The sequence below is a fragment of the Heteronotia binoei genome, chromosome 6 (assembly GCF_032191835.1).
Source record: "Heteronotia binoei isolate CCM8104 ecotype False Entrance Well chromosome 6, APGP_CSIRO_Hbin_v1, whole genome shotgun sequence".
Lineage (NCBI taxonomy): Eukaryota > Metazoa > Chordata > Lepidosauria > Squamata > Gekkonidae > Heteronotia > Heteronotia binoei.
Genome location: NC_083228.1, coordinates 42,194,206 through 42,208,168, shown reverse-complemented (window position 1 = coordinate 42,208,168; position 13,963 = coordinate 42,194,206). Strand labels below are relative to the sequence as shown.

Genomic DNA, 13,963 nt, shown 5'->3' with positions numbered 1-13,963 from the left:
GTAAATAAATAAAATTGGTCTACTGGTGAAGGAGTCTCAACCATTAAGCACAGCTCGAGCCTGAAATTTCTTAGCTGCCAGGGCAAATTGTGCTACTCTATAAGAGATATATAAGTCGACATTAGGCCTTTTAAAATTTCTCCAATGGATTTGTTTCTGGGCTCTGTATACAAAGAGCAGAACAGAATGTAGTGTAGAAGGTCTTTAGGGACTAAGGCTCCATGTATACAAAAATGGGCAGCAGTCAGTATTTGTGAACAGCAGCCATCTAGACCTTTTCTATTTCAATTTCAATTTCTGCATTTCAGGTTTATCTCCATAGACATTACACTGCATTTGCCAGTTTAAATCTATTTGTTGTTCTTCATCCTTTCAGTCTAATCACTCTATAGTCTTGATTTTGAGGACGGGGGAGGGGGAGGTTGGCCATTTTTTCCTGCTGAAACTGAAGCACTTGATATATTCTGATTTCACAGTTGCCAATGTAAATCAGTTAATTCAAAGAACTGGAACACAATAGGGATGATACAGGATTTAGTTCCTTTGTTTTATAAAATGCCTTTCCCCTACCTGTTATATCCTCCCATGGATAATCCATTTCCTTACTATTCTGTTGTTTTTTCCTCATTTTCTTTCTGTTTGATTTTATTTTTCTGTAACACAGGGGGTTGTTTTTTCAGCATAGTGGCTTAAAGTCGGCTTTCCCCCTCCTCTGTCCCTAAAGAGGCCTGATATTATAGTGAAGAATCATTTGTACAGCCTGTCATTTCCAGACAGTATTTTAATTTTCTCTTGGCAATGAGACAGGGCATTCAGTGTGCTGGGCTAGATATCGATGCTGTGTACCTCAGGTACATGAAAAGCATTTGACTTTGCACTGTGTCATTTCTACGATGTGTTTTCTCATGTGTAGCAACAGGGCAGCAGAGCTGGGACCAGGGCAAGAGATGACTGTTCTTCTCTAGAGCTCTTTTTTGCTCGGGCTTCCCAAAGTGCCTGGGAAGTGCTAACATTCATTGCATCCAGGGGTTTTTTTGAACAGGAACACAGTTCCAGATGGCTTGGTGTTGGGGGTGTGGCCTAATATGCAAATGAGTTTCTACTGGGGGTTTTCTGCAATTGTGAAACCATGTTGACATCAGGGGGTGTGGCCCAATATGCAAATGAGTTCCTACTGAGCTTTTTCTACCAAAAAAGCCCTGGTCACATCATCTGACTCCCCTCACCCAACACACAAATGAGTTTATGGGATGGTTACTGGTGGCCTATTCAAAACCTACCATTGGAAAATATTTTCAGACTTTATTATTCATCTGTTTGGCTGGTTGATTTCCTTTCCACCCCCTTAAAGGCTTGGAACAAGTAACACAATAAGAAGCATCAATGTGCGCATGATAAAAAGAAAACATTCTTATCAAAATTATCCCACATTTGCCTAATCCTATCATTTAAGCCCCAGAAAGGAAACCCTTCTAGAAAATACCCAGATTCAGACTTTGATTTCTTGGAGAAGAATATTCTATATTTCAGATTGCCACAGAGAATGCTTAGGACTTGTGTATCAAGAACAGCAGCAGTTCAGAGTTGCTGGCATAGGAAGCAATTCCTTGGGAAGGAAGGAAGGAAGGAAGGAAGGAAGGAAGGAAGGAAGGAAGGAAGGAAGGAAGGAAGGAAGGAAGGAAGGAAGGAAGGAAGGAAGGAAGGAAGGAAGGAAGGAAGGAAGGAAGGAAGGAAGGAAGTCTGCACAAATAGCCGAATGTGCACCATCTGGGTGAGCAGGAGTTCCACCAAGAGGCTGTTACCGTGAATCTTCTATAATAATAAATAAAAGGATTTAGGGTGCTGATTGTGCAGTCCTCAAAAGAGTTCTTCTCGCTTCTAAGTCCATTTGAGTGACTGGACCTCCCCCCTCATCACCCAGTCCTACACTGGTGTAGTGATGCCAGCACAGAGGTTATACCACTGTGGTATTGCAAATGTCCAAGATACACCAAAGAAGCTTCCCCCCAAGGTGCTGCAAAACAGTTTTAGGACTGGGCCTTTAACTATACACAATCTCAAGATTCAAAGATAATTGTGTGTGTGTGTGAAGTGCAGTTAAGTCACATCTGACTTACGGCAGCCTCATAAGCAAGTAAGTAAGCAGAGGTGGCTTGCTTTTGCCTTCTGCAATGTCTTCCTGGTTGGGCTGCCATCCAAGCACTGACCCTGCTTAGATTCTAAGATTTGATAAGATTGGGCTGTACTATACCATTTGACATCCCAACAATATAATATACTGGTGCTTTTATCCAATTCTGATCATAATACACACTACCATGTTTTATGTCAGATGGTGTCTCCGATATGGTAGCCCCACAGAGAACACATTGCAATAGAGGCATTGATAACTATTGCTAAGTCTGAATAAGAATGAAAATATTACAGCTTTCTCACCAGATGAAGCTGATCGAAACTGCTGCTGGTATACACTGGGCTATTAAAGCAATGAATGCAGGAAATTTCACATCAGAAATTGGTGTTGTAATGGCAGCAGCAGCCGTGGTGTAAAGCATTTCTATGCCACCTTTCTACCTAAATGGACTCTCCAATGCAGTGAAAATTAAAATGTTTAAGACATTAAAACAGCATTTAAATAAAGTATATATAAAATGTTTAAATAATTCAATAAAAACATATAAACACACAACACACATAACACATAACACAACCAGGGATAAGGGCCGTGCTTGAGAGGAGATGTATAGAGTGTAACAACAGGGTCTCAGTTCATTACTCTTTGCATTCCATGATTAAGGATACATTCACACATTAGTCTCCTATTTTGACATAATTATTTGCTTCACTCATTTCCCCTGTAATTAAATCCAAATGGTGACTATATAGACTTAGCTTGTTATTCCTGTTCAGTCTTTGCATCTTTTAAAACATCTTCATTATGTGATATGCTAATTTGCTGTTCATCCTCTGCCTATATATATATGGACTATTAACATCTGTTTGAGTGTAGCTGAGGAAATGTGTGTGCCCATGAAAGCTCATACCTTGAATAAAATTTTGTGGGCCTTAAAGTGAGCCACTGAACTCAAACTTTGTTCTAAGGGCCAATAATAGTTTTTTGAGGGAATGCCAAACAAAACAAAAAAGCCTTCAGTCACAGGCAGATGATAAAGGAAGACAGACAAACCTCTGTGGGCAGAAAGTTCCAGTGTTTTGGCACACAATCCAGAAGGCCTTTCCTTGGGTTGCCATTGTCTATACTCAGCTGGCAGGTCATCCAAAGCAGAGCCTCCAAAGATGACCTGAAGTTGATATGGGAGAAGACAGTCCTTCAGGTTTGCTGGCCCCAAGCCATATAGGACTTTAAAGGTCAATACCAGTACCTTGAGTTCATCCCAGAAGTGAATTGGGAGCCAATACAGATGGAGTTATATGGTCCCTAGGACCCACTCCAATCCATATTCTGGTCCTGGCATTCTGTACCAAATGTAGCTTTTCGACAATCTTCAGTGGCAGCTTTGGAGTGAAGCTTTGCATTGATTTGAAAAATACTTAGGTTACACTGTCATGGATTTGGGGAATCTGTCATTAGACTGGCTGTTTATGATAAAAGCATTCCCTAGGAAACCGCATTAGTTTAATGATAGAGCGTAATAATGATAAGCTACAACAACTGTTATTAACAAACATTACATATGCTTGGATGAATTTGGTTCCAAGAATTAAGAAAGTGATATTTAAGCAGTTAAGTGTATGACATTGTATAGTTTAGTTTTCAATTCCACACAAGTTCCAAATAAATATTTATAGAGTTTTCCAAAACTGTTGCCACCAAGCCTCTATTTTTTATTTATAAGGACAAAAATTAGTCTTTATTTTAAAAATTCAATAAACCAAGAACAACAATAATAACAATCCACAATGATGACAAGCCTCCATTCTTTGTTGGTCTTTGTGTTCCCCCTTGATCTTGATGACCAAATCTTTTAAGTGCTACCTGCCGATCTTCTAAACACTGTTCCACAATGTGGCACCCACCTTATATTCCAGGAAAGTGGTCAAGCCCATTGCCTGATGGGGCTTGTAGCTGGATGATGGCTCCCCCCTTGAAAATCTGGAGGACAGGTAAACAACAAACCTCCTTGAGCTGCAGGCCTTGTTCCAGGGATGGAAGTAAAGTACCTATCCTCTCCAAGAATCCCTCAATATCCTCTGCAACTTATGCACACTCATCCCACACCCATGTGGCTGTGGGGAGGAGAGTGAGTTAGAAACCGAGAAGAGAAAGTAAAATTACTTTCGTGGCAACCACTCAGGTAAAGAGCAAGGTAGAGACACAGTGGAGGAGGGTGATTTTATTTTTCAACAGCTATCTGGCTATCAGGCCACTTTGACAGTCTCTCTCTTGCCTTAGCTACTGTTCCTCATGCTGAGGAGAGATCAGGAAGACAGAGAGGGAAGCCTTTCCTCTTGTTCTAGATACAAAGGCTCTGGTTAATGATCATCCGAGGTGGGAAGAGATAAACCTACATGCTCAGAGATACTCTGTAAATAAAATGCTTATTAATAATAATTGTATCTTACATTATAGTCTCTGTGTGTTTGCTGAGGTAGCACAAAGCTTGCAATAGTCAAGTGATTCTTTGGTTGATAGTAAATGTGAGCATCCACTGCTTTAATGCAAAAAATTTACCTACCTTCCTTTCCACACCAGTCTCAAAAAGAATTAAAACCCACATTATTGTTCACTTTGACAGCTGGGTCTCTTAGGATAAATCTCATCTCAATGAGGCCTGCCTCCAAATATACATTCTTCCCACCCAACTACTTCCCCTCCTTTATTTCTTTTTTCTCCTGTTTTGGACATTTTCTCAGGACCTGAAGCCTTTCTCCTCCTCATCTTTGACCAGCCTGATAGTATACCTTCTTAGAAGCCTGTGACCCATCGCATCTAGACTCAGCTCTTGTGCTTCATTTCTGTTGGGGTCAATCTGGGTTGAATTGGTCAAAGTAATGAATGCCTCAGTGTGCAGGGATGTAGTTCTGACTACTCTGAAAGAGAAAGTGATAGGACCTCTCCTGAAGAACGCATCCCTAGAAGCAAACAACCTCTATAACTATCTTCTACATATGTTTTAGAACAAAATACGTGATTAGGTGATGGCTATACAGTTTCAAGCAGATTTAGAGGTGATGGATTATTATCTAGTCCATTTCAGTCAGATTCAGATCTGTGTTTGGGACAGAAATGACCATGGTTGCCCTACTTGATTATCTTTACCAGGTTAGTGTCAAGGAGAGTGCATCCCTGTTGATTCTCCTGGATCTCTCAGCAGTTTTCAATACCACCATCATCATACATTTTGGGAGAAGCTTGGCATGTTGAGAATGGGGGCACTGTGCCTTCATGGTTCTACTCTTACTTCATTGGCCAAATCCAGAAGATGCAGTGGGGAACTATTTTTCAGCTTCATGGTCTCATAGTCGTTTATTTTGTCCTACATAAGAACATAAGAGAAGCCATGTTGGATCAGGCCAATGGCCCATCCAGTCCAACACTCTGTGTCACACAGTGGCCAAAAAAAACCCCCAAGTGCCATCAGGAGGTTCACAAGTGGGTCTAGAAGCCCTTCCACTTTGCCCCCGCCAGCACCAAGAATACAGAGCATCACTGCCCCAGACAGTTCCAGTAATATACTGTGGCTAATAGCCACTAATGGACCTCAGCTCCATATTTTTATCCAATTCCCTCTTGAAGCTGGCTATGCTTGTAGCTGCCACCACCTCCTGTGGCAGTGAATTCTACGTTAATCATCCTTTTGGTGAAGAAGTACTTCCTTTTATCTGTTTTGACCCGACTGCTCAGCAATTTCATTGAATGCCCATGAGTTCTTGTATTGTGAGAAAGGGAGAAAAGTACTTCTTTCTCTGCTTTCTCCATCCTATGCATAATCTTGTAAACTTCTATCATGTCACCCTGCAGTCGACGTTTCTTCAAGCTAAAGAGCCCCAAGCGTTTTAACCTTTCTTCTTAGGGAAAGTGTTCCAAACCTTTAATCATTCTAGTTGCCCTTTTCTGCACTTTTTCCAATGCTATAATGTCCTTTTTGAGGTGCGGTGACCAAAATTGTACACAGTATTCCAATGAGACCGCACCATCAGTTTATACAGGGGCATTATGATACTGGCTGATTTGTTTTCAGTTCCCTTCCTAATAATTCCCAGCATGGTGTTGGCCTTTTTTATTGCAACCGCATACTGTCTTGACATTTTCAGTGAGTTATCTACCACGACCCCAAGATCTCTCTCTGCCAGTTCACACCCCATCAACTTGTATTTGTAACTGGGATTTTTGGCCCCAATGTGCATTACTTTGCACTTGGCCACATTGAATCTCATCTGCCACGTTGACACCCACTCACCCAGCCTCAACAGATCCCTTTGGAGTGCCTCACAATCCTCTCTGGTTCTCGCCACCCTGAACAATTTAGTGTCATCTGCAGACTTGGCCACTTCACTGCTTACTCCCAACTCCAAATCATTAATGAACAAGTTAAAGAGCAAGAGTCCCAGTGCTGAGTCCTGCAGCACCCCACTGCTTACCATCCTCCACTGCGAAGACTGCCCATTTATACTCACTCTCTGCTTCCTATTAATTAGCCAGTTTTTGATCCACAGTAGGACTTGTCCTTTTTCTCCATGACTCTCGAGCTTACTAAGGAGCCTTTGATGAGGAACTTTATCAAAAGCTTTCTGGGAGTCAAGGTAAGCAACATCTGTTGGGTCCCCTTGTTTACCCCCTCAAAGAAATGTAACAGGTTAGTGAGGCAAGATCTTCTCTTACAGAACCTATGCTGAGTCTTCCTCAATAACTTGTGTTCATCAATATGCCTACTCATTCTGTCCTTGATAATGGTTTCTACCAACTTTCCTGGTATTGAAGTCAGACTGACTGGCCTGTAGTTTCCCGGATCTCCTCTGGAACCCTTTTTAAAGATGGGGGTGACATTTGCTACCTTCCAGTCCTCAGGAACAGAGGCAGATTTCAATGAAAGATTACATATTTTTGTTATCTACCTATACAAAACCATATATACAGAACCATCTATCCATCTATACAAAACTGCTGGAAGAAATCATACAGGGATTTTGAGTGAGGTGCTGCCAATGTGTGAATGACATCCAGCTCTGTTCTTCTTGATAGCTGAACCAGGAGGGTCTGTGGAAGTCCTGAACAATTGCCTGGAGAAGGTAATGAGATAGATGAGGGCCAGTATTTTGAAGCTCAGACCAGGCAACACTGAAGAGTTATTGATCAGTGATAAAGCTGCTGCTACTGAAGCAGCAAGTTCATAGTTTGGGTTATGCTGCTGGATACGGCCCTGTGATGGAGGGTCAGGCCTCCACTGTGGTATGTAGCACCTTTTAACAGGTTTGCCTCTGCCCTGGTTATATTGAACAGTCTTGCTGAGGCTGTTTGAAAGGTATCCATTTGTGATTACCTTCAAGAGGTTTTGTAAGAAAATTTGTAAGGAGGTCATTAGGAAAAGGCTCTTTTCAGGTTTTTACAGAAATTATGCCTCTTTTGCCCTGACCTGGATAGCCCAGGCTACTCTGATATCATTGGATCTCAGAAACTAAGCAGTGTCAGCCCTGGTAAGTATTTGAATGCGAGACCTCCAAGGAATACCAGAGCTGTGACATGGAGGCAAGCAATGGCAAACCACCTCTGAATGTCTCTTGCCTTGAAAACCCTACTGGGGTTGTGATAAGTCAGCTGTGACTTGATGGCACTTTCTACCATGCATGCCTCTTTTGTATTCTCTGTTACACATACTGTTTTTGCTGCCGCTTGGCTTAATTGTCTGTTGGTGCTTGAGAATATCTAGAGCTTGCTAGGTATTCTCTGTTTATAACCCAACTAGGAGGGGAAAGTTGGGATAAAATTATAAATTAAATAAATTCCTTGCTCAATGGAGACACAGCATCAGTATCCTTCCTAGGATTTGGCTTCACTTCATAACATATTATGCCATTGTGTGGCAGGACAAAGAAAGAGTTCAACATAAACAAATTTTATTTAACAGACTTTTCCAGTCACTTTAAATGTATTGATGCCCACAATAAAAACCCAGGGCTGTTAATGACCAGCTACAAAAGGGGTTCAAGTGTCCTCAGCCCAGGTTGTAGCATGTATAATAGCAATACCATGTAAGAATCAAGTAAGAGAGCAACCAAGAATTTGGCCTGCTCCCTTATGGGAACTTTTTCCCACTTGAAATGCTAGAAATCCCTAAATTAAGCAGGAATGTCCACAGGGCATCATATGCACGGTGCACACAACTCATGGTTATTACTGAATGAAAAACAGGCATGTTTTTACCCATTTCATCAGGAATTTTCATTGTGACTAGAGTGGAGCAATGTGTGTTGTTCTCACAGCAGGCAGGAGTGGAGCTAAGCTCCTGTTTCAACATGGGATGAGGTTGCTTACTCTGCATGCCGTCCCCTCCCCCTTTGGCTATTTAAAATTTTTTAAACAGTCCTAGATATGATAAGCAATGAAGTGAGGGAAAAGGGAGTGGGCTCCAGACCACTAAGGTCCTTGTGAAATAGCTGTTTACTTTTGCATAGATACAGTGGAGGGTGGTAGGCAATGACAGCATCAAGTGGCATGGGGATGGGGTGTGTTACAGAGTGAAAATGTTGGAGAATTTTTTTAAAAAAACAAATGCAGCCTCATGTACTTACTGGATGTTCTTACCAGAAGTGACAAAGGTTAGCTCTAGGAATCACCAAGAAACTCTATCGTAAAACTATAGAATTTTCAGCAACTCATAGAGCTACCCATTGTCTCTTCCAGTAAGAACAGCTGAGGGCTTGGAAGCCCTAGATGTGTGTATGGATGTTATTCCCACTTGTTCCCAAGCTCTTTGCTATTGTTTCTGCTGTGCTGAGGATATATTTTAATGTCTCCATGTAGAGGCAGCCTTGGTCATGACCTCAATGGCAAACATGTTCATGGCTTAGCTGAGAGATTGGGAGATAGAATCTAGCTCCGTTTCATATATTTTAAGACATCAAGTCAAGGGCTTGTTGATTTTCTGCCCAGTTGTAGTTATCAATTTGGGTGCTAGTGGAAGTCTTTTCTATAGCTGAACAGAAGGAGGTCTAAAGAATGGTATTTCTGAACAGGATAATTTACAGGTGGTGAGGAAGAGGAGAAGGGAGGGAGGGAGATGGTGATGATGAGGAGATGGATGGATGGATGTTTTGGTGCAGTGACTTTTCTAGGTGACGTTTTGCCCCAGGGTTCTCATTCTTTACTTTAAGAGTTCTCATTCTGTACTATAGTGTTTGGTACAATACTTATAAACATAAAAGTAGCATAATAAAAAGATGAAGGTTGCTTCTAGGGTTTTGGTTTGGCCCAATGAAAATTATTTTACACTTTTTTAAAAAAATAATTGCATTTCTGTTTATTTGTTGCATTTACATGTCCTAGTTCTGCCAACACATAAAAAATGGGTTGCATACAAAATAATGTTTTACACTGAAGTAGACATGGCACAAAAGGAAAAAGGTTCATGACCGTAAGAGAAAAAGAATAAACTTCAGGGGCCAACTCCTGTATTGTTAGACAGATTCAGTAACTCTGAAAGGACTACTTCATCACATACACACAAAAATTAGTTATACATCACATTAGATTATGTTCATCAGCAGTATTCAACTTTAACAGTTATTTTTTTTGCCACTGTGTGACACAGAATGTTGGGCTGGATGGGCCATTGGCTTGATCCAACATGGCTTCTCTTATGTTCTTATGTAATGGGTTGAACAAGTAATTAAAAAAAAAAAAAACCTGGTTGCAAATGACTGGGAAGGGCAAAGTGCGGTCTTGGATTACAGGGCAGGATGCAACACAGGCTTGCTTCTAAGTGACTCATTTGTATAGTGTTATATTGTCTGTTAAAGCTATTTGTGCCAATTACCAGTTTCCCCAATAAATGCTGCCTCTACTTAATTGCAATGCAATGAGTATCTAGAGAAAGCTGACAGCAACGGCAGTGACACACACATATTGGCTTGGCTTAGTAGCCAACCTTGTGTTGTGCTCATCAGCTATCCCTTTTCCAGGTCCTCTGGCATGCCTGGTATTTGTTGACAGTGATGATTTGTTCACAGATACCTTACACACACATGCGCGCGTGCGCTCTTTTAATGGAATAATTATGCTTATTGAATAGCCCAGGATTTGTGTGATTGTCCCCGGGGGAAGGGAATCCTGTTCAGTGGCTTATTGACCTTATTTTACTTACAATACTTCTATTACATTCCTTAGCTAAAATTCACTTACAGGTGTTGCTTTGCATGTTCCGATGTTCTTTTATTCTGATTTTACTGGTTATTTAAAGTTAATGATCTAAGCTTCATTCTGCTTTCATAGATAAAGCATTACAAATTATTTTCATGAAAAATACTGTTGACCCGAATCTAAACAAATTCAGCAATCAGTCATTATCTGTTAACAGGTTTTATCTGATTAGTGGAGGCGTTCCATTTATTATTTGTGGAATTACAGCAGCAACCAATATCAATAATTATGGAATAGAAGGCAAAGCAGATGCCCAATAGTAAGTATAATCCAATATGTTTTCAAACCGTTAGTTGCCATATTGATTTGTATTGTCTTCCTAATGAGCCATGGAACATAGCTTTGTATCAAGCATTGTGTGAACTGCCTAGATTAAAAACTGCCTTGATATTGCCCATTGTGTCTTTCTTCAAAAGATTTATGATCTACTCTTCTCTGGAGGACCTCAGATTAGCACTTTAGTTACAAATTAACCAGTTTTTAGATGCCTGGAGTTGTTCAACCACAGATTCAATGACCTTCAAATAGCAGATGATATCTGCTAGGCTTCTTAGAAAAAAAAGAATTAAGGTAAAAGGCAGTTAAAAGTTCACTTACTAATGCAAACACACAAACACATTCACTGTGCTCCTTATCCAGAGACTTATGGGTGCTCCAGAGCACACAAGAGGCTTCCTGTATGTGTGTGGTCTGCTCCTGCATGTGTGTATCAGGGAATGTATTTAGGATCATCACAAGGTAGTGTTGTAGTAGACTGGTGATCCATCTTATCCAGCATTCTGCTTCTCACCATGCCTGACAGGTGGTCTCAAAAGCTTACAGAAGAGGCACAGAGGCCAAAAGCCTCCACTGTTACTGTTCCACGATAACTGGAGATCCCATTTGACCATAATTAGGGATTGGCATAAACCACCTCCCAAATGAAAGTTCATGATAAAATTTGGCTGATTTGTGGTTCACAAACTGAAGTTTGCAAACTGAAGAGCTGCCAGGAAATTCCATGAATGTTAAGGATGTTTGTGGTGGTTCATGAACTGATGCATATCAGTTTGTGACCCCTGCTTTCTGCTTCTTGCAAAAAGTGGCAGGAAACAGAAGGCAGGGGTCACAAACCAATACAAACTGGTTCAGTTCATGAATCAGCCTCCTGGTTCCTGTCGATTCATGGTTCAGTTTATGGTTTGGCCCACCTCTAACCATGATGGAATTAGCTACCAATGGATCGTAAAGCTGCCTAAGCTAGTGGCTATTTCCATGTCCTTTGGTAGTGAGTTCCAAAAGTTAATTTTTTATTATGTGAAGAAGCACTTCCTTTTATCCATGCTCAATTTATTGCCCATGAACTTCATTGGGTGCCTGCAAGCTCTAGCATTATGAGATATCCTTCTCACCTTGAACATGTTTCCTGCCCTTTCCTACAACTTTCCCAGGCTTTACAAATATTTTTAAGGGTGGGGCAACCAGAACTGTACACAGTATTCCAAGTATGGCTGCACCATAGGTCTAAACAACTACTGTGATTCTGTCAAAATGTGTGTTTTTTGTCAAATTTACTGCTGTTTTCATCAATCCCTTGGCTTAGATTAATGCTAATGCAGGTATCTGATTCAGTCTGAGCTAGCTCCTTTAATAGGGTTCCCAATCTTCAGGTGGCACCTGGAGATCCCACACTACTAAAATGGATCTCCTTATGACAGAAGTCAGTTCCTCTGGAGAAAATGGCTGTTTTGGAGGGCAGATTCTATGGCATTATTCCCTAGGGATGAGTACAAACTGGGATGAACCTCCCCCACTTCATGACCAATTTGGATTTGTGAGATTCATAGATCTTGGAGAAGCAGCTCCCCAAGGCCAGCAGAATGGAAGGGGGGAAGATCTTCCAAAAGCTGTGTTGGGAGTAGAGTAAGCAGTGAATTCACCACTTCTGAACTCCACTCCTGCATGGCACCCATTTGCAAAAGCCATTTAAAGGGAATGTTCCCTTTTGCAAGCCATCTCAGTGATCCCTTTCACTTCCCAACTGCTTCCAAGCAGGAGAGAGAGAAAGGAATTGCTAAAATGCTGGAATTTAAAGCAAACCTTTAAATGCCTTCTCTGTTGATTTGTTGAGTCATACCACATTTAAACGCCTTTTCAGATCTCTTATGAGTTGCTCTACAGCAGCAGCATGGCTTGTAAAAAATATTTAAAAGGATCTCTTTAAATGGTTTTTGCAAGTGGTTGTGTGGCTAGGAGAAGGCATTTAAAGAGACCGCTGTCTCTTTGAATGCCTTCTCCAAGTCCTGCCACACGTCCCACTGTGTCTGTCAACACAAACCACACAAACCTACCTGGGAGGTTCGTGGGGCACCTGAAGGCAGGATGGAATGAATCAAGGTTCATGAACCATGAACTGGGTGTGTTATGATTAATTTTGGTTGCAATTCGGTTTGTGCCCGTCCCTATTATACCCTGCTGAGGTTTCTCCCCTTTCCAAACCCCACATTCCCCAGGCTACACCCCTTAAATTTCCAGATATTCCCTATCCAGAGCTGGCAAACCAGCAAATATTTTACTTTATGAAAATACTTTTTTTCTGGAAAATGTTAGTTTAGAAATGGACATTAAATGTGTAGTGTTCTAACACTACTTTTCCTAAACCAGAGGTCTCTAGCCCCATGAGACAGGACCCTCAGGTGGGCCATGCTGAATTAGATATACCACACACATACCACACACATAGATATACCACAGTACTTTTACAGGATATGATGCTAATGCAAATCTGTAAAGAGCAATGACACAACACTTCCGGTCTCTATTTGTGTGCACACTAAGAGAAATGGCAAAATGGGAAGATGAGTCACTCAGTGGTAGAGAGGATTGCTTTTTAGAAAAGGCTCTTAGCGAAGGTAATGGAATATCATGCTACTTGCTGTCACATACTTAGTTCATTTGATCCCATGCCATTACTGGTGTGGGTGGGCATCTGTGCGTGAAAAGTTGGTCATAGATCTGGAGAGGTTGAAGGCCACGGCTCTGAACAGAATAGAGCCTATTTTGAAGATTCTGTCATTTAAAAGGCACATTTATTCCAATATGTGTGATTAGACAATCACTTATAATCAACAGGGTATTAAAAGGTCTGATTATTTATGTTCATAAATTTGTGAGACACTTTCCCTTTGGCACTGTTGTAGAGATTTTACTACTTTAGTTTAATCACTTTAATCACAGGCAATCAATACCAGATATCACAATGTGAGCAAAAAAAAAACCTGGGAAGCAGGTGGAGTGATAAAATTGCTTAGGAGAGAGTACTACAAATTGAACAACGGCACAGTGGGTGATGCGCTTTATTCATTTTTAATAATGTTACTTCATAAAAATGTAGATGCACCAACTTCATCGTGTTCTTTATGGAACTGATTTTTGAAGTGCCCCATGATGAGGTTCCTCTTGGAAATAACAGCATCCTAAGAGAGATGGGTCCCCCTGGGGATTGCTCCACTTTCACTGGCAGAAACGGTGCAGTCTTTCCATTTTTAAACGCATGCACACGGATCTGTGGGTCGCTCTTAAGAGAGGGAAAATGTTGCCCTGTTT

The 13,963-nt window shown here is 41.1% G+C and overlaps 1 protein-coding gene across 2 annotated transcripts in view; it reads left to right on the top strand.

Annotated features, from left to right (window-relative positions):
• Positions 1 to 13,963, top strand: part of ADGRA1 (adhesion G protein-coupled receptor A1) — a 538,647-nt gene that overhangs the window by 521,750 nt on the left and 2,934 nt on the right. For both annotated transcript variants that reach the window (XM_060241372.1, XM_060241374.1), the window contains one exon: positions 10,536 to 10,637. In XM_060241372.1, the coding sequence (XP_060097355.1) occupies positions 10,536 to 10,637 (102 nt within the window). The remainder of the gene's footprint in view (positions 1 to 10,535; positions 10,638 to 13,963) is intronic.